The sequence below is a fragment of the Xylaria bambusicola genome (genome assembly GCF_022495145.1).
Source record: "Xylaria bambusicola strain CBS 139988 unplaced genomic scaffold F5B22scaffold_55, whole genome shotgun sequence".
NCBI lineage: Eukaryota > Fungi > Ascomycota > Sordariomycetes > Xylariales > Xylariaceae > Xylaria > Xylaria bambusicola.
This window is the reverse complement of record NW_025953608.1, coordinates 214,555-233,440: the sequence shown is the minus strand read 5'-3', so window position 1 is coordinate 233,440 and position 18,886 is coordinate 214,555. Positions and strand designations below refer to the sequence as shown.

Sequence of the window (18,886 nt, the reverse complement as noted above, 5' to 3'; positions counted from 1 at the left end):
TAAAAGGATTATAATCTTTTACCGCTCTTCTAATATAGCCCTTCAGTTTTATTAAGGTTAACTTTTTAAACTTAAGCTTAAACGTTTTTAAATCTTTCTTTTTATTACCTAATAATAATAGGAATTGTTTAACTTTTTCTTTATAGTTAATAAAACTATTAACTTTAACTATTAATATAATAAATTCTTCCTTATACTTATTACGTTTAATAATAGTTATATTGTTATCCTTTTTAAAGGCATTAAATAAATTACTATTTGGTTAAAATGCATTTTTAATATATAATACTACTTTTTAAAGCTTTTTAATATAAACTTCCTTAAAAAGTTAAACTTTTTTAAAATAGCTTCTTTTCCGCTTAATTAATTCTAATATTAATTAATCCTTTTATTATTAAACCTTTAAAAGTTTATCTTTTATATTAATATAATAGCCTTTTATATAATATATATATATTATAACTGTTTTAAAATCCTTTTAAAGCTTAAAAATCTACTCCTTAATATTAATTTATTAAGCTAACATTTTATTAAGTAACGCTTTTTATTTTATTACTTCTTTTAATAAGTTATTAATAATTATATATTATTAATTTACTATTTATAACTATTAGCCTTTCTTTTATATATATTTTATAATTAAAGCCCCTTTAATATATAATAATAAAGTATAAAGGGATATAATAAAATTAATAAAAATAGCTTTAAAATATTAATAGTTAGCTTTAATTAAGTCAATTAATATATATTCTATATTAATTACTATATAAAAAAACGGTCACTTTATATATATAGGTTTATATAAGTATACTGGAGTTATATAAGGAAGAAGATCTACGCTATATATAGTAAGACGCAAAAGAGGTATTTATCCCATATAAATACAGTATGCAGGTTACACAAACCCTGTCCTCGCTTATACCGAATACATCCTAGCCCCAATGGGGTACGTATTTAGCCCACAATCTTCAATCAATACTAGCGGCAATATAGCCACAATCGGCCATATGCCAACAAGGTATGTACTTAGTATGCTATGCTACATGTAGATACGGAGTATACATATATAAACCTAGGTAGGTATGTGAGCAAAGTGTAGTAGGTATTGGTCCGCTACCTACATCTCGCTTGCCTATAAGTCATGTACATTGTAGGTCGAAAGAATATTATTAGGCTGGTTACCTCCCTACTTCGTAGATTGTATTTTGGAACATTGCACATGTCATTCAAATCCCGAGAGCTATCATCTTCACTCAGCAATTTCGATGAAGAGTTACGCGGGAGGGAAATCAAGTCTCACTCCTTTCCCTTCTTTCGCCCGTCGGCCCTTCGCCATTGACTAAGTACGTGGCCTTCTCCGTGCAAGTCAGTTGCAACTGGGTAGACAACGATCCAAAAACCACCGTGCCTTGTTACGACACACATCTTCCTGGCTAAGCTGACGTTCGCTCGTGTTGGTATTAGTCGTGCACCTGTTTCCGAGAGTCGATCATCGATTAGATAGCCAAGAAGGGGGGCTCTGGCTATGAGCCACTAGCGACAACGCTGCCCTGGAAGTTGACACTACTGCCAGGTGGGTAGACAAGTTTAGTCAGGGCAGAAAGCCAGGGGAGATCGATAACCAAAAAAAAAAGGGGGCAGATCGCAGAAAAACTGTGGAAACTGAATCAGGGGAGCGTTGCACACCGCCAATGGCCAATGGCATGTGAAGCGTGCCCGTTGTTGGTCTGATAGGTGTGCAGAGGTGTGCACCCGACCAGCTGCACCGCCCGAACAATTTCAGAATTTAAGATTAAATGGGTGCAATGGGTGTGAATATCATCTTACGGATTATATCGGAGATGCTGTACGCGTCAACTCGGCACCACCCATCAACGGGGATCTGCAAGAACGGTCGTGTACCTACTACAGTAGGTAGGTAGTCGTCATCAACATCACTCCTCTAATCACTCCTACACTACGCCGAAGGCAATCTAAGTAGAGTTCCATGAATCGGCCGCGCGGGTCCTTTAGTGCCTGAGTTTCCGCAACTGGCCTATGCCTTTGTATCCAAACGGCATGACACTACTACTAGTAAATGGGTCCCACCGGCTAAGCGCTTCACTAGGACGAGTCGTGGGCGGTAGCGGACATCGTGTGGGTGCGGCGAGTAGCATGATGTACTATGTAGGTGTAGATATTACTCTGCGGCTCTGGAACGGTAGGTGTTGATTTCGGACTTGGAGAAGTACTTCCACCGACGCCAGGTTGGCAGCCAACATATCAGTCACATTGCTATCATGTTGGTGTCCGCCGGCTCACGACCGTAACCATATGACACCTAACAGTAGTACTTTTCCTCTAATCTTCAACCCATGTGTCTCTCGTGTACACGTACGGAGTACACACAGGGTTGATAATCCTGACCATTAATCGTGTCCTTGGTTCCCAGGATTTGACATATTACCGATATTAGTGGCACGGCAGATGGAATGATGTAAGAATCCTTGTCGTGCACACTCCAGATACCTACAGTATGGCCGATGGAGGCGGTTATCAACGCACTACGTTATCCATCTTTCAATATCAAAGAACTTGAATAACTACGCGCGATACCAAATCTTCCTTTCTGTCTGTAGCATATGGAAGATTGGTAAACAACATGATTGTTGAATGTTTCAGAGTGGATTGGACACTCTACTGGTACTTTCACTTCCTTGGGGTAAGAGGAAAATAGTACCAGTACCGTTGCTTTGGATTGCACGGGGCAGAAGAAGGTCGCATCGTTGATTCCAGTTTTACTTCCTTTACGGAATCCACTGCCTGTCTCGCTTGTTTGCTCGCTACAGACTCGCTACCTACCTACACACTAGGTAGGCAAGTTAGGCCGGGTTGTACTTAGTTTTCGGCTGCTGTGCTTGTTCCAGTGTCACAACGGACGGGTGGCTCCGCAGGACAAGAGATCATCAAGATCTGCAAGCCGAACACCAGGCGAAAGTCGTCGTTTCTAGCTTGTTTCAAGTTGATGCCTCCACTGCTGGCTCCCAGCAGCAGCGGAGCCTTACTAAGTGGCACTTGACGTCCCTTTCAATATCCTTAGATATGTGGTTTCAGTAGACTACTGTGTCTTCATTTCCCAATTCTGTGATATAACTGACCTTCTGGTTCTGTAGATCAGCCTTGATTTGACTGATAGCTACGCATCCCTGGTTTCGTGGACTCTAGGTAGGTAGGTAGATTCCCGTTACGAGAAGCAAATCGGTTATTTCTATGGGGCTGGCTACATAGGTAGCCATCAGACCTCAGACGCGAAGAGTAGGTATCTACATACTGTAGGCAGGTATCAGATCAGTCGGCCTCAAGTTGAATGTCGCCATTAATCTATATAGGTAGATAAGGCTACCTCACAGCCCGAGAAGCAAGGAAATAAAGACCGTAGACGGGTACACAGCATGAAAAAGTCAATCGTGATAAGGCTGTGAGGGTGTTATCAGCCGATGTTAGATCAGATGATTACATAGTAAGGTACAGGAAGCCCCGAGAGGTTCAGGTTCATAAGAAAAATACGTAAGTAGGTAGCTTTTATTTTTAACACCCATTTAGCTGCTTCAGATAGAATTTGGTGCTCGTCGGCGTCGGGCCGTGTATGGCGTTGTCTCGGTTTTGCTAGGCGTGCATGGATCTTTTGAGAGGCTCTCGGCTCTTACACACGCAAATTAAAATACCTACGTCATAAGTATATCCCCGACCGCCGTCTACTGTTCAATTGCGGGACAAATTCAGCAGATTACGATGCGAGGAAGCTTTCCTTAAGACATTATTTGAGAGCTTGATGGTTAAAGTTGGCAACTTGAGATTTGGGACAAGGTATTGCAAAAAACAGACGGGTCTTGTAATATGTCAGTATCTTAATATTATAAGCCGGTACAATCAATCAAAACCTTGGAAGCAATAATTAAAAAATAAAAATAAAAAAAAAACTATAAATAAATAAAAAAGCCTCTGCAATGTACAGTTGATAGCTACATGCACACTACCGCAAGTACCAGCAAAGTTCACATGAAACAGATATTATACCTGCATGCCCGCCTCAAGTTGACGTCTCAGTGGTTCCCATATCCACGGGGCCAAGACGACGTATCTAATAGGTTCCTTTTAATAGCTTACTCACCTAGTAAGAAAAGGGATACATACATATACAGCGCACTAGGCAATGTGTACCAATAGAGCTCTGGTATGTGCAGTAGGCTACTATCCTTGTCTTGTGGTTGAATTTGAACAAACTGCAGATAACTACCTAAAGCTGTCTTTGATAGAAGTCTACCTAGACTGGTCTTCTAACTAGCATAAATATTCTTCGACTACTGTGTTTAAGCGCTGCTGTGCGCAGAAACAATGCCTCAAGAAAGCTCCTTGTGACTCCTAGGTATCGCGGGAAAGGCATCAATGGGTACCTACCTACTTACCTACATACTGTAGATCGCCTTGGGGGAAGAATGCGAGTCAGCTTCATCTTTCCAGGGCGAACAGCAATGAGCGAATTCAGGGATAACAAAGCGTTACGTGAAATAGGTAGATGACAGTGCGTATCATATTAATACAGTAGCAAACAATGTATACCATACAGTCCGGGTACTGTATTGCGTACTCTCATGCCTACTACCTAGTCGCATGAACACATGCTAGGTAACATACCGGTATGCTCTACAGTGGGACACACTGGGCCTTATCTGCCACCTCTAACGCTGCGCCTCTCACAGGCTCTCTTTGTTGGAACTGTAGGCTACACAACCTCGAGTCGCATGCTTGGCTCACAAGTTGTCTCTTTTTCTTTCTAATTAGAAGCTCTCATACCTCGACGGTCTCGATACCCTATCACTTGTAATTTTACGTTCCCTTGTCACTCGTTCCTCAAGTTCGGCAAACCTCTTTGTTTTCCTTCATCCACCTTCGTTTCCCTACTTCCACCCCGTCCGCTTCCCGCTGTCGTCGTAATGGCTGACGAGAAGAGCCGTGTATCCGGCGAGAGCCCACGAGAGGCTAAGGGCCCTCTGCTGCCGACGTCTACTGCTGATGCTGCCGTTGCCGAGAAGGCACAAGCTCCCAAGCCTGCTTTTCATCCAGCACTCTATGTCATGTACGCTTAAACACCAGTCCTAGAATCGCGCGCGCATACTAATAGCTATCCCTCAACGTAGTACCTGGATCAGTCTTTCGTCGTCCGTCATCCTATTCAACAAATGGATTCTTCACAGCTTGAACTTCCGTAAGCGATAACACCAACTCAACCGCCGCCGTCATTATGGCAGTTGAAAGATCTGACTATTCCTAGGCTATCCCGTCGTTTTGACGACGTACCATCTATCCTTCGCGACCGTTGCCACGCAGCTATTGGCCCGTTATACTTCGCTCCTCGATGGCCGAAAGTCAGTTAAGATGACTGGGCGCGTCTACCTGCGCGCCATCTTTCCCATCGGTGTTTTCTTCAGCTTGAGTCTTATCTGTGGAAACTTGACCTACCTCTACCTTAGTGTCTCCTTCATTCAGATGATCAAGGTATGCAGAACCGAGAAGAGAGGCAATCAAACCTAATGCTGATTTGGTGTACAACAGGCCACTACCCCTGTTGCCGTGCTTTTGTCGAGTTGGGCAATGGGTATTGCCCCCGTCAATCTGAAGCAGCTTCTTAACGTCTCGGCCATCGTTATCGGCGTTATCATCGCTTCATTTGGTGAAATCAAATTCGTTTGGATCGGATTCCTTTACCAGGTTGGAGGTGTCGTATTCGAGGCTATCCGTCTCAATTTGGTCCAGGCTCTGCTCAGCTCTGCCGAATACAAGATGGACCCCCTTGTCTCTCTTTACTACTTCGCCCCCATTTGCGCAGCCATGAATGGTGTGGTCGCTCTTATCTGGGAGGTACCCCATGTCACCCTGGATGAAGTTTACAATGTTGGTCTGGTAATATTCTTCCTGAACGGACTCTGCGCCTTCCTTCTCAACGTTTCAGTTGTGTTCCTGGTGAGTAAACTAAGTCTTATCTATACTATTACCTAGTCTCGGTACTAACTGCTGAACGCAGATTGGCAAAACATCTGCTGTTGTCATGACTCTTTGTGGTGTCCTCAAGGATATCCTCCTCGTCTTGGCATCAATGGCTATTTGGGCTGATCCTGTTTCTGGCCTCCAGGCTTTCGGTTACTCCATCGCTCTGGGCGGTATGATCTACTACAAGCTTGGTAGCGCGGCTCTGAAGGGCTACGCTAATGAGGCTGGCCGACAATGGGCCGAGTTTGGCTCAAATAGCCCGGCCCTTCGCAAGGTAGTAGTCATCGGCGCAGCCGTATTATTCGTCTTTGTCCTCTTCGGCGGCATTGCTCCCTATGCCCCTGACTACGACCCATCACAGTACATAAGCAATGCTGCTGGAAAGCTGGGCGTATCATCATAAAAAACCACATCCTGTGAAACCAGTTGTAATTTGAAACCGGATGTTGGGCGTGTCATCATAGGAACTGCGCCCTGTGGAACCAATTGTTATCTGAAACATGCGCTGGAAATTTGGTGGAAATGTTCGATTAACCCAGCACTATGAAAGACAGGGACTTGGCAGAACATGGACCTCGCGATATGGATATCATTCTGCGCACACACCAAGTTTCGCGACCACAGTTGGAAACCTATTGGTTTCCCTCAACTACAAGAGGCAGGGCCCCGGGGACATGAGTGGAAGAAGGGCACAGTCATATCGTATGCGGATTATAGAACGGCGAATCGGCGTCACATACAGGGATTTGGTTGGCGCTCCAATCTGCATTGCGAGGCTGACATGTATTTCACAAAACTGTACGAATTAGATTTGATTGATGAAATAACAAATGACCAGAGGTTTCTACCTGAATGCCATTACAACCTTGAAGATTTTAAATACAACCTAGAGTAGCAGACACTATGTACTGTTCCGCTTCTCCTCGCGTTCGCGTAATGTAGTCGAAGGTGTAACAACACAGCACAGCACTGGAGTATTCATTCGTTGGCGATACGGTGCAGAACTTGACAAAGAAAGGAAATCCAATATTTCACGAGGCACCCATCCCACGATTCAATGGGCGTGTAGCAAGTACCACCTTAGCAGATAGGGTTAGTCATTTTGCGAAGCCGCAGGTTGTCACAATTCAGTAGACATAATCAAGTTAGTCGTAGTGTAGACATATCACATAGTCCATCGAGACAGAATGCGAAGTGTTTACTTTAATCGAGCATAGTCTTTCCTTCTTCACTATTCGGTATCGGTGTTTAAAAATCTTCTTGATTTTGTTTTCCCCTTGTCTCGAGTAAAAAAATCATCATTTCTCATCAGGTAGGCAGGATGATTTTTTTTGTTTGGCAGAAACGCGGCGGCAGGACAATTCTTGGCATGGTTGGTGCTTTTTGTGGTCTTAGTTTTCTTCACTTTTTTTCTTGTTGTTGTGTGTAATTGTCCCTAAATGCAATTGCCATTTGTGTGATGATGCATGCATGCAAAATGTTTACATCCCATACCAGTTTACCGGAACCCTTCTCCCTTTAAATCCCTGCATTTGCCCACCCGTTTCACCGAAAAAGACCGAACGCGCGGAAATCAGACGACGCAGAGGTTGACTAGCTTAAAATCCTATTCGAGAAGAGAGTGGTTAGCTGTATGATCTTGACTGTGGGGAGGTTTTCGTGTAGACTATTATATGAATATGGCCGAGTTGTGCATATGAAGGAAAGCGACGTGTAGATGAAGGGGGAAACGTACGGAGAGGAGTGAAGAACCATCTGTTCTTTCCGCTGGTGTAGCGTTCCTCAAGAACCTTCTTGACGTTCTTCTTGGCATCCTCACGCTGGCTGACCTCCTTGAAGGTCTCGGCCGTCAAGGCACCCTTGAGTCCTTCCAACTCCAATGTGTATCGTGTGGGCATCAAGTGGTTGTAGTTGATGGCCTTGACGAAAGGCTTGATCTTGGAGCGCTTCTCCTGGCGCGTCTTCGACATGCGCCTTGTGACCTTGGAGGGGTATCGCTCGATGCCGGCTACCAGGGCGTGGCCGAAGGGGTGTGCCTTGTTACCGCTGTCGACGGGCTGGATGATGACGACCTGTACCAAGAAAGGGTTATGTCAGAACAAGGATCAATATCCGCCAATTCCGTGGCATGAGAGATGGCGAAGATGGTGGGATGCGCAGATGAAATGTGGTGTTCGCTGTTCTCCTCCAAAGTGCATAGGTCGTGATATCGGTAATTTCGAACTTTTTTTTTTCCTTCGAGAATTTCCTCTCCCTCGAGGCATCGACTGGTTTCCTGATGGGGTTGAGCTAAATGCAAAAACGTACCTTCTTGCCGGCATAGCGGCCGCGGGTGATTATGGCAACTCGGCCAACCTTGAGGAACTTCATTTTCAGTTCGCTGTGGTGATGTTGTGGTTAGTCTGGTCGTCGTCCGTCGGGAAGGTCGAGAGAGGAATGGGAGCTTCAAGTTGCGAAAATGGTGGTGGGTGCAATTGGCCGAGATTTTGCCTTGTCTGTGGGGGGTTCACAGAATTTCTGGTGTGTGGCTTGATTGCCGAGTGCATGTACTCCACTTAAGTGCATAGCGCGCTTGACATAGATATTCGTACTTTATAAGAGCATAATCTTTCTTATCTTCCATTATCGTACAAAGGGGTCTCGAAATAGCTGCCCGTGGGAAAGTGGGTAACATGTCAAGCTTCAACTCCACGTTGCTTGCATTGACTAGATCGCTGGTGCAGTGAAGATACATAGACTTTCACAGCTCAGCCAATTCCCATAGCCTGACGAGTCTCTTGTTCCTATCACTTATTATACAGAGAAATGGCCCCTCCAACTTATATCATCTCACGGGTCGCTGATCCTATTTTTGCTGTAGTTATTGGGTTAGGAGCTGCTACACTCCGAATCAACCGCGAGGAAAAGGAGAAGGGTAAGACAACGGAACAGACTATAGAGTCCGCCAAAAGGTACGAGTCATGATAATTTATTATGTATGTATATATTTGGCAAAGCTGACATGAACCTCCAGGCGTCTTGGTCTATCTACTAAGCAGTCCAATTAAATACCTCTGCACTGCTTCCACGATCAAACAAATAGCTAGCCCAAGGAAGCCCAAGGAAGCTCTATAGGATGGTCCTACTAGGCACTCATGACTTGATATTCCCTCGACTTTCATCTGAAAGCATTCCCAATCAGTGGTGCATGGGCGCTGCCAGCCGTCATCAGAGAAACCTTACGAGAGCCATTGATACTCCTTCGGAAATCTTAAGAATCTTGCTAAGGGAGGCATTATTATTTCCATTTATCGGGTATCTGCGCAAATCTCTCAAAGACGTGCACACTATTCAACGCAGAAGTGCATTGATTCAGCATCCATTGGTTACTCAGGCTAGTTATTGCGCAAATGCAGGGCCATACTCTTTCTTCATCGCTTCCCGGACGATCTGACCACATAATTTCGCCGTCGGATTGGTACTCACGGCTAACCCCTTTGCAATTTCATTTCCATACCTCCCACCTAAAGCGAAATCTCTAGACGCTGCGCTTTCGAAATCCAGCTTAGTCCACCTCTCTTCTTTACGCCCACCGAGACAGATTTCATCATGCGAGCGAATTGCTTTGCTTGTCATATAATAAATCACCGCTCTCTGGGTGTGAGCCTGTGATAGAGCTTTGCCTGCTACTGGCGATATGGGGGCAAATGGGCTTTTCGGGGTCAGCAGGGAGATGGCCTCATCGAGATCCAACAATGTCGTCAAAGCAGCTTGAGCAACTTCATTCGCATCCACTTCTTTTAGGAGTGCCTTATCGTCGCGCTGTTCCGGCAGAAGCATGGTATCCCCATACAATCTTCTCAGGGCCTGTGCTCTGTTGTTTCTAGCACTGCCATATCGAGGGTACTCTGAGATCAGATCTCCTAGGTCGTGGACGTAACGGCGATAGTCGGTGGTCGGTTCCGTCGTCGTCGAAGCTCTTAGTCCAGCAAGCTCCATCTCCAACTGTTGAATAGCCAACACGATATCTCGTTCTTTCTGGGAAATACGTTCGTACACTGAGGTGTCTGTGATGTTTGGGTCTTTGGGCAAGTTCGGATCAACCATGACGGCCGCTACCGGATTAGCTTCCGGGTCCTTGATCTTTTCCAGGACATTGAAGTCACGGCGACTAAGGGAACCTTGAGCCATAATGGGATATTCGACCTCTCCTTTACGAAAAGATAGTGCCAGGTCTATTGCAAAGACAAGTCGAGATACTAATTAGAGTAAAGGCGAATGGTATTGCTCTTGATTGGATTTAGTGTTCACGATGAGAATAGGTGCAGAAATATATAACAAGCGAAGCCTGTTTGCTTTTAAGGAAACACTGTGTCACGGCCACTGGCAACGGAGCAATCGGCATTCACCTTGTTCGCTATCTATACTAATTATTGCAGCAGCGTCCAAGATCTCTATCAACCAGCCCCCATTGAAAGAAGACATATGTTCCCTGCTATATCCGAACAAAGCCATTGAGTTAGTTGCCCCTGTACCGAGTGTGGGTGGCGTCGGGGTTGTCAAAGGCGGTACAACACGTCACACAGTTGTTACTCGACTCAGCATTAGCTGTCACTTGACCCTGCGAGTAACAATGTCCAAGTGCGTTACCCTGAAACCGACACGGCTCATTAGCTAATTAGTGTTACCAGGACAGCGGCTATCTTCGGCCCAACCGACGGCTTTATCTCTGAGTTGCGTCAACGACTGTGTCTACTCTTCGCACGTCCTCCTTAACCCTGCCCGACCATGCCCCTGGAGGCTTATCAAGCTTTCTTTGTTTCCCAAGGGCGGGCTAAGTCCGTGGTTGACGGCGGGTTTAGCGTGCGGAATTCAAGCCGCCCCCATGCTTTCCCTCGTTATCCGCGTCTCTGGGGAAGGCGACGTTCAGGAGTCATGACAACCTTCGAGTCTTACACAATAATGGTTGCATTGAATGCCATTCACCGGGATATTCGCTATGTTTATAAATCTTTATCATTTTCCGGTGTGAATCGCTTTACTTCTAGTGTGTTCTCTAAGTGTAGCAGCAAACTTTGTAATGCGAACCTCCATAAGCCGAGCTGAACTACCTTCTATCCCCTTAATTGATTCTTATCACTTATACACATAGATATCAAGCATGGCCCCCTCCGCAATCACAGACTCACCTCCGCTGCAGCCGTCGACAACACTGCCGTCCCATGCGGACGAATACGCAGTTCAAGCCGGCGTAGCAGAGTTCCATGGTTATGACCATGTCACCTGGTGGGTGGGCAACGCAAAGCAGGCAGCCACATACTACAACACGCTCTTCGGATTCCGCACGATAGCATACAGAGGTCTGGAGACAGGTAGTCGTTACTTCACTTCTCACGTTGTGTCCAACAACGACGTACGCTTCGTCTTCACATCCCCTATCCGCTCCTACGCACATCTACCCGCCGACGAGCCCATATCACAGGATGAACTAGCCTTGTTAGAAGAGATGCACCAGCACCTCGAGCGCCATGGCGATGCGGTAAAAGATGTTGCCTTTGATGTGGACGATGTGCAGGCTGTCTATGACCGTGCGGTATCTGGGCCCGACGGCATCGCTGTGTCCGTGCAGCCACCCCGTGTGATCTGCGGCGAAGGCAAAGAAGGCGAGGTCATGACAGCCGTCATTCGCACATACGGCGACACCACGCACACGCTAATCTCGCGGCGAGACTACACAGGCCCTTTCCTCCCCGGTTTCGTAGCGCGGGATCCAGCACCGAGCACAGTGGCCCTTCCGCCGATTGACCTCGTGCGCATCGACCACTGCGTAGGCAATCAAAGCTGGAACGAGATGGTTGCAGCGTGCGACTTCTACGAGCGATGCCTATCATTCCACCGGTTCTGGAGCGTCGACGACAAGACCATCTGCACGGATTTCTCCGCGCTGAACAGCATCGTCATGAGCAGCGCCAACGCCGTCGTCAAGATGCCCATCAACGAGCCCGCCCCAGGAAAAAAGAAGTCGCAGATCGAGGAGTTCGTCATCTTCAACTCGGGGGCAGGAGTGCAGCACATCGCGCTACTCACAGATGACATCGTGTCGACCGTCTCGGCGATGCGCGCAAGAGGGGTAGAGTTCATCGCCGTGCCGCCGACGTACTACGAGACCGTGCGCCACAGACTAAAGACGGAGAAGCGCTCGTGGGAGCTCTCTCAGGACCTAGACACCCTCGAGCGCCTGAGCATCTTGATCGACTACGACGAGGGCGGATACCTCCTGCAGCTCTTCACGAAGCCCCTCATGGACCGCCCCACCGTGTTCATCGAGATCATCGAGCGGCACGATTTCGAGGGCTTCGGGGCCGGGAACTTCAAGAGTTTGTTCGAGGCTATTGAGCGCGAACAAGCGCAGAGGGGTAACTTATAAGAAAGAGGAGAGATACTTAAGAAGCGAATGATCATGAAGGAGAATTGTGAATAAGAGAGAGAGTGGATGGCGCAGAAGAGGAAGGAGAACCTTGAGCATGCATGCATACAGCCTTATCTCTCAACCTCTAGTCGAGAGTGGAAGTCACTCCGTGAGTCACGGCTTGGTACCAGGCGAGAGAAGCCAGAAATACCGTTTTTTTTTGTACATATACCCGACACGAATTCCATGAGCAGATGAATACATCCAGACGATTGATTCCCTTTTACAGAACGTACGTATCGTCATGGAATAAATCAATGTTGCGCATACGTAGGACACGACACCAGCATATCCGCAGCTACAACCAACGGTGAGAATGAATTTGAAAATCCAAGCCAAGCTAGAGCTCCAGAAGTTATGTCGATAGGTATGCCTCGAACAATGAGAAGGGTCCGGTATGCGCCTATTCGGTAGGTACGCGAACGCGCTATAAGACCAAGTCAAATCCCTTCCCTCAGCAGTGCTAAAAACACGAATCATCATGAAAACGAAGCCTTATTGATAGAACACACAATGCACGACAATACTCTCAATCTCAAAGGCGATGATGACACGATACTTTTCTTCATCGCCATCTACCTACCTACCTACCTACCTATCCATTTCCCATGCCCAAACTAAATTACAAAAAAACAGCCGCCATGCAATCAATTACCAGTGAAGCTCTCCAATACATCGATCCCACTGATTTCCAGTGCCATGAATATAAATGTGTAATTTACTTCCGAAATCAATTTTCTTTCCTCTCCCCCCCTCTTTCCCTTTTCTTCCGAAATCAATCGTGAAGAATAAATTAGCAGAAATAGTTAGCTAAGTTTCATAATCCGCTTGACCCCCTGAACGCCTACAATGATGCCCCGATGCCGTAAAATGCTTTCAGTTTCTTTTTTGGCTGTTATGTATCCCATCCAAATACAGCTTTGCTCTACACAAACAATCGCTGAAGAATCATCCACTTCTCTCCGCGATGTATGGCGTGGCGTGAACGTGGCGTAACTCGTGTCCCAGAGTCGTTCTCGAGAACTGACGAAACTGGCAGGTCAAGAATCAATTTCCATCGCCGAACCATTCGCCTCGCCGTTTTGCGCGACGCTTGCCCTCCCTCGCGTATCGCTCTGGCACCCCGGGCAATTATGCAGTACCTCGTGCGCGAACAAATCACAGTCGATGCAAAAATGGTTGTCGCAGACCTCGCATGCGTAGCGCCCAGACTCGCTAAGGCCCTTCACAGGCGGTCGATCTGGTTTATTATCTTGTGTTGGTCCTCCTTTGGCATTGGCAGCAGCACCACTTCGCTCCGGAAAGGGCGTCAGACACGCGTGGCACACCTTGGACAATCTCGCCTCGCTCCAGGGGACCTCGACCCAGTTCCGCAACGGGAATAAGTGGTGGTAGGATCGCGCCAGGTGGGTGGAGAGGATCAACGTCAGCCCGCAGCCAGGACACTCCGCGGGTAGCCGACAGACGCGGGTGCCGCACCGCGTGCACCCGTAACCCTCGCGGGTGGGCCTGTGGTGGCAGGCGCAGTAGTTGGTGGTGTCGGGCGCGGCGAGCGTGCGCGACGGGAATCCCATCATGAGCAGGCTAGCATTGCTCTGCTCTTTGGTGCGTGTGACGGGTGGCGTTGTGACTTCTAGTAATAGATCTCGGAAGTTTTGCTCGTGGAGAGCAATGTTGTAGCTCGAAGTGTCGCCCCCATTGGTCTTCGAGCACAACTCCTCGCAGATAGCGACCTGTGCTGCTAACCCTACAATAGACACCCGTATGCGATCCTTTATGAGGGATTGCAGCGTGTCGTGGATGTCGCCCGGGTCGCTTGACATTAGCGCACCGTATACTATCAGAACCTCGCGCGTGCCGTGGGTAGGTGTGTGACTGTAGATATCGTAGACATATTAGTAGGATCCCTTTTTCGCAGACCAACGCCTATTTTCCGGTTTTGACATACAAGAGAGCTCCGCGACACATTTCGAGAGCGTTCTGTAGACTCGGGTTGCCCTGTGGATCTTGCTTGACCCAGCTCTGGAGCTTCTCGAGATGGTCGCCTGGATTTCCGCTCATGTCGCTTATCCGTACCGCGATGCCGTCGCGCATGCCGATAACAGCGAGTTGTGAAATGGGGTTTTGCTCGAAATACTCGCGCACAAATTCCGAGGCGTAAGCCATGCTCAGCTGGTGGCGCGTGGGCAGTAGGTCCTTCTCGAGCATCGCGAAGGACATGTCCAAGACTAATACGAGATGCCGTATGATACCGCGTTGTAACGGCGTTGTGTCCTTCAATAGTCGCGCTCGCTTCTGTGCCTCGGCAAGGCCCTCGATAGTGCCTGCAAGTGTCCCGTCCTCGCCCTCGACTACCACGTCCCACGACCGTTGGAGATCTTCCCATGCAGCCCTGCCTGCTTTCCGGCCGCCTTTCTTTGGCTTGTCTGTGCGCGAATCTAAACGGGAGGAGAGCCCCGAGCGAGAGGAAACTTGGTGGTCCCCGAACTCATCTTCGGAGGCATCGTCTGCGTGGTAATCACCGTCAGAGTCGGCCATTTCGGTTGCGTGGTAGGAGGCAGGTCCGCCGCGCGGCGGGATCGAACGATGTAGGACGAGGCAGAGATTACGGTATATCCTTCAGTAGCAAATACAAAAGCTTCCTTCTTTGTTACCAAGGTACCAAACGTAACCTTAAATGTATCGATGTAGAAATACTGGGTGTGACGCAAGGGAGAGGTAGGCCAATCAGAGTGACGGTCGAGGTGACGACCTCTATGGCGACGTAATGCGAAGCCTTGACAAACCTTGCCCCTTATCTAGAGAATCGCCGCACTAAATATGCTGTTTTCAAATGTACGTTGACCTAGAGAAAAGATAGAATGCAGAATGAAAAAGAAAGGCGAGGCTACGAAACTTGACAGGGTACTTTGGGGGTGATGTCACAGCCTTGTACATGCTATAATTTAGCACTGTCCGATTGGACCTTGGGCAAATCTCAGCACTATTTTCAGCTGATTAGTGCCCCCTCCCCATCGTGACGAAATATCATCTCTCACATCAATCTTACAGGTTCCAAATGTTGACCTAGGGAAATGATGCGAAGAGACAAACTCAATGGTGTATATTCTCTTCCACACGATTACACTAACTTTGACTACACATTCCGTAGTCATCCTCGTTCTATCATACGACATGATATACATTAACTACGCTCCTTAGGGTATAATATTCTCTTCATGCTCCTTCATGCTTCCCTTCACTATTGCTGCTTTATTGCTTCATGTCTCGCATCCAACCACTGTCTCTCCAATCCTCCTCATTTTAATGCCGAAGTAAAATATTGTCATGTACGCGAAAATTAGATTCCAACGTGAGGTCATGCTGAATTTTTGTATGTTCATCGCTCACACGAAACATTAGCCTTGAAATAGAAAACAATTGGGTATGCCACTAAACCTGAACTCCGACGCCGTGTTGACGAAATGATCAAAAAGAATTATGGGTAGTTCCCTTGTACGGCTGTAGGCCAGTCGTCCTCGGTGATACTAGACCAGAATATCCAGATCATCAGCACGGAGAGCAGGGTGAACAACGTCTCAAACAGTGCCCCGTCGATTTTGCCTGCTGTACCGTTGCATATGTAAGGGCTAATAAGATAGTTAAAGATCTGGCCGAGCGCAAAAAGCACTGCTGCGCCAGTAAGGTAGATCATCGGTCGCACCTCCCCAAGCACGCGCAGGACTAGGATGGCTTCGAGGACATAGAAGGCCACTAGGAAGATGAGTGGCACTAGCTGATAAAGAACGTAGAGGGCAATGTGTCGGTTTGGCAACCGGTAACTACTCTCGAACTCGCTAGTCCAGTTGAACCCAGTGTCCAGGGTGATGTACCCAGTACCGATGAGAAGGATAGCAGCGGAAACAATAATCAGTCCTATTGATAAAGGCGTGCCATCGTCCAGTAACTGGAATCCAACAACGGCGTTCATGAGAAGGACCCAGGTTGTCGCGATGATCATCCCAATGTGTATTCCCGTAAACGCCTATTATAATGGTTAATACCCCCTAGAGAAGTTTCGATTCCATTAGAATAGCACATACGATTCGAACCTTCGATGGCAACGGAAACTCGCCAACGGAAAAGATTTCGGCTATCTCGATTATGATAAAGCCAATCAAAAAGAGCTGCATTTCCCTAGAGATATAAAGGTAAGCATGTTTCAGCGAATACAGGGACGAGGGTCGTCGCACCTTCGACCAACAGCAGCTCTCTTCCTTTCCGACTTTAGTATCAGGAGTACTGAAAGTACAATGGAGATACCGCATAACAAAATTGATCCTGTTGTCCTGTTAGACAGATACTCCAGTTGCCATGCATTCTGCAATTACTGACCGAGGTTGCCCAGATGCTGCCCATTTTTCAACGGGATGCCTGTCAACTCACATCCGCCCCATAGTCCCCGTTGATTGTGGCTATTACTCAAGACCTAGATTGGATGTCAATATTACAACCCAGAAGGAGATGTCACCGAAGCCCACGTACATTGCAGACAGGAAGTGTCGAGTCTCGGCAGAAGTCCTATTTGTCGCAAACCCCCCTCGTTAGCCTCAATCCCACTCAATCGACGATAAGCTTCGCCTGGCGCCAGCACCATGTCCCAATTCGTACCTCGAAATTCCCGAAATTCGTGCTCCCCATCTGAGAATATGAGCGGGCGATGATCCCGCTAGGTCAATGGTGTTTTTTGTAGATAATTATGAGCGAAGTAGACTATTTCGCGATTGAGTCTAGGGCGGTTGCAGTCGGTGCAATGAGCCAATTAATGAATGGGCGGACCTGTCGTCGTTGTACGTATGATGTGTTCTCGTCGTATTCGCCAACGGTTTCGAGCTACCATGAGAGATGATTATGCGGGTGGCCGAAGTCTGATAATGTGTTCGAGAGCTGAATGCAGACTTGATATCGGCTGGCTTGATATCTCGGTTCGAGAGCAAACGAGAAGTCGAATCGTTACCGTATGTCGCGTATAAGCGTTACCATGGAATGCAATGCGCCAGCGTTCTTCCCCGGCCCCCGTCGACTTCAAGTATTCCGGGGCCTCTGCGATAAGAGCGTTCGAGTCGCGTCCAACGGTCTCGATGGGTATTTCTTCACCTCAGCCGCAAAACGGGTGTGGGAGGGGGAGAGGAGAGGTGTTTCTTGCACAAGAGGTGTATAAAAGGAGAGAGTGCTTGGGGGGGTGGTTGGGTGCAGCGGGCGATATTACTTAGATGTACATAGTAGGAACTCGGGCTGATGAGGTACCTGACCAAGTCTCGATAGGCCCGTCTTCAGTGTAACACCTCCCGGCGGTAGGCTAGGCCAGTGGAGAGCCAGCGGTCGCCAGTGGCCGGGGGTTGGGGGGAGATCGGGCGCTGAGTGGCCCGTTGCGAAATGAGACGGCCCACTCAGGCCTCGAAGAAGACTAGAAACAGCAAGGTACCGATCCTAGCGAGCGCGCTACCGACAAAGTACCTCTCCGAGACTTGTTCTCACCTGCTTGCAACGACTGACTCTCCGATGATTCGAGTCAGAGATTCATTTGGAACCAATTTGGGACTCATTTTAACGCCGACGTATGTTTCACTTTTCGATTCTACAGTACACCCACCATCAATACTGTACTCCGTATATATATGTAGTATTGCTTGTTGCCGTTTCCCGTTGCCGTTTGCGGTCTTCAATTACATTAACTTTTGCCGGTGCCGGATCTTACTTACTTACTCGACATAGTAGTTCCCTGGTATTTGTACACTAGATGAGCCGACGCCAACACGATGAAGATTCCAAGGCAAGCTAAGTAAGTATCTTAGCACGTATCTGGTGTAGGTATCTTGGCTAGTGCACGATCTGACCATCTCTTGACATTCTGTATTCACTGCCAGTGTACAAAAGGATTGGTTAATGCCTACGAAGTACTAGTAGACTACATAACTCGGTTCATGTCCAGCACAACGGCTTTGCCACGACGTAATGTGTCGTCCATACTGGAGTCATGCAACCATGGCTTATGCGAGTTCCAGTTCAGTAAGCTGCAACACGCCTATGTACGTTGTACACGTGGATCCTTGGTCTGTCCTGGAGAAAGACTCGAGCTACCTGAGGTACCTACCTGTACTACTTTGAGATTCCTCAAGCTGCAGTTAGCTCAATTTAAGTCATTCGCGTCTGTGTACGACCAAGAGTCGCATCAAACTACTCTGGTAGCATTCGTTCCCGTCAATGTCTTCACCTCGATTCCATTGTGAATTGACGACCATGTGACCGGTAAGGCTGCATCAGCGAAGCCCATGACATGAAACAGGACAGCTCCCATGCCCTGGCTTGGCCGAATCCTTCAGAACCTCCATTGGGATTTCGCCTTGCTCGTTTCCGACGGCGCCGACATAC

General features: G+C 47.5%; 7 protein-coding genes across 7 annotated transcripts; 3 read left to right on the top strand and 4 right to left on the bottom strand.

Annotated features, from left to right (window-relative positions):
- The first annotated feature begins 4,675 nt into the window (after positions 1 to 4,675).
- F5B22DRAFT_623218 (triose-phosphate transporter) lies at positions 4,676 to 6,954 on the top strand. Its single transcript, XM_047976031.1, has 5 exons — positions 4,676 to 5,116; positions 5,178 to 5,245; positions 5,312 to 5,535; positions 5,593 to 6,000; positions 6,062 to 6,954. Exons 1-5 carry the CDS (start codon positions 4,974 to 4,976, stop codon positions 6,428 to 6,430), a joined length of 1,212 nt encoding a protein of 403 aa, XP_047826867.1. The 5' UTR covers positions 4,676 to 4,973; the 3' UTR covers positions 6,431 to 6,954.
- Positions 6,955 to 8,502, bottom strand: F5B22DRAFT_623213 (ribosomal L27e protein family-domain-containing protein). The gene is made up of 3 exons (XM_047976030.1): positions 8,335 to 8,502; positions 7,763 to 8,099; positions 6,955 to 7,633 (listed from the first exon to the last, which is right to left on the bottom strand). Exons 1-3 carry the CDS (start codon positions 8,395 to 8,397, stop codon positions 7,626 to 7,628), a joined length of 408 nt encoding a protein of 135 aa, XP_047826866.1. The 5' UTR covers positions 8,398 to 8,502; the 3' UTR covers positions 6,955 to 7,625.
- A 330-nt stretch (positions 8,503 to 8,832) lies between these two features.
- On the top strand, positions 8,833 to 9,074 carry F5B22DRAFT_650590 (uncharacterized protein; the record flags this gene model as incomplete). Its single annotated transcript, XM_047979334.1, has 2 exons — positions 8,833 to 8,978; positions 9,041 to 9,074. The coding sequence occupies 2 exons, from the start codon at positions 8,833 to 8,835 to the stop codon at positions 9,072 to 9,074; spliced, it is 180 nt and encodes a 59-aa protein (XP_047826865.1).
- Positions 9,075 to 9,198: 124 nt separating this feature from the next.
- On the bottom strand, positions 9,199 to 10,676 carry F5B22DRAFT_443480 (uncharacterized protein). Its single transcript, XM_047971893.1, has one exon. The coding sequence runs from the start codon at positions 10,195 to 10,197 to the stop codon at positions 9,406 to 9,408; it is 792 nt and encodes a 263-aa protein (XP_047826864.1). The 5' UTR covers positions 10,198 to 10,676; the 3' UTR covers positions 9,199 to 9,405.
- Positions 10,659 to 12,511, top strand: F5B22DRAFT_443529 (4-hydroxyphenylpyruvate dioxygenase). The gene has a single exon (XM_047971894.1). It carries the CDS (start codon positions 11,168 to 11,170, stop codon positions 12,431 to 12,433), a length of 1,266 nt encoding a protein of 421 aa, XP_047826863.1. The 5' UTR covers positions 10,659 to 11,167; the 3' UTR covers positions 12,434 to 12,511.
- A 482-nt stretch (positions 12,512 to 12,993) lies between these two features.
- F5B22DRAFT_623209 (Ssl1-like-domain-containing protein) lies at positions 12,994 to 15,389 on the bottom strand. The gene is made up of 2 exons (XM_047976029.1): positions 14,424 to 15,389; positions 12,994 to 14,350 (listed from the first exon to the last, which is right to left on the bottom strand). The coding sequence occupies exons 1-2, from the start codon at positions 15,011 to 15,013 to the stop codon at positions 13,516 to 13,518; spliced, it is 1,425 nt and encodes a 474-aa protein (XP_047826862.1). The 5' UTR covers positions 15,014 to 15,389; the 3' UTR covers positions 12,994 to 13,515.
- On the bottom strand, positions 15,390 to 17,715 carry F5B22DRAFT_623207 (chitin synthase III catalytic subunit). The gene is made up of 6 exons (XM_047976028.1): positions 17,126 to 17,715; positions 17,000 to 17,035; positions 16,850 to 16,943; positions 16,708 to 16,795; positions 16,558 to 16,651; positions 15,390 to 16,499 (listed from the first exon to the last, which is right to left on the bottom strand). Exons 1-6 carry the CDS (start codon positions 17,153 to 17,155, stop codon positions 15,954 to 15,956), a joined length of 888 nt encoding a protein of 295 aa, XP_047826861.1. The 5' UTR covers positions 17,156 to 17,715; the 3' UTR covers positions 15,390 to 15,953.
- Between the last annotated feature and the right edge of the window lie 1,171 nt (positions 17,716 to 18,886).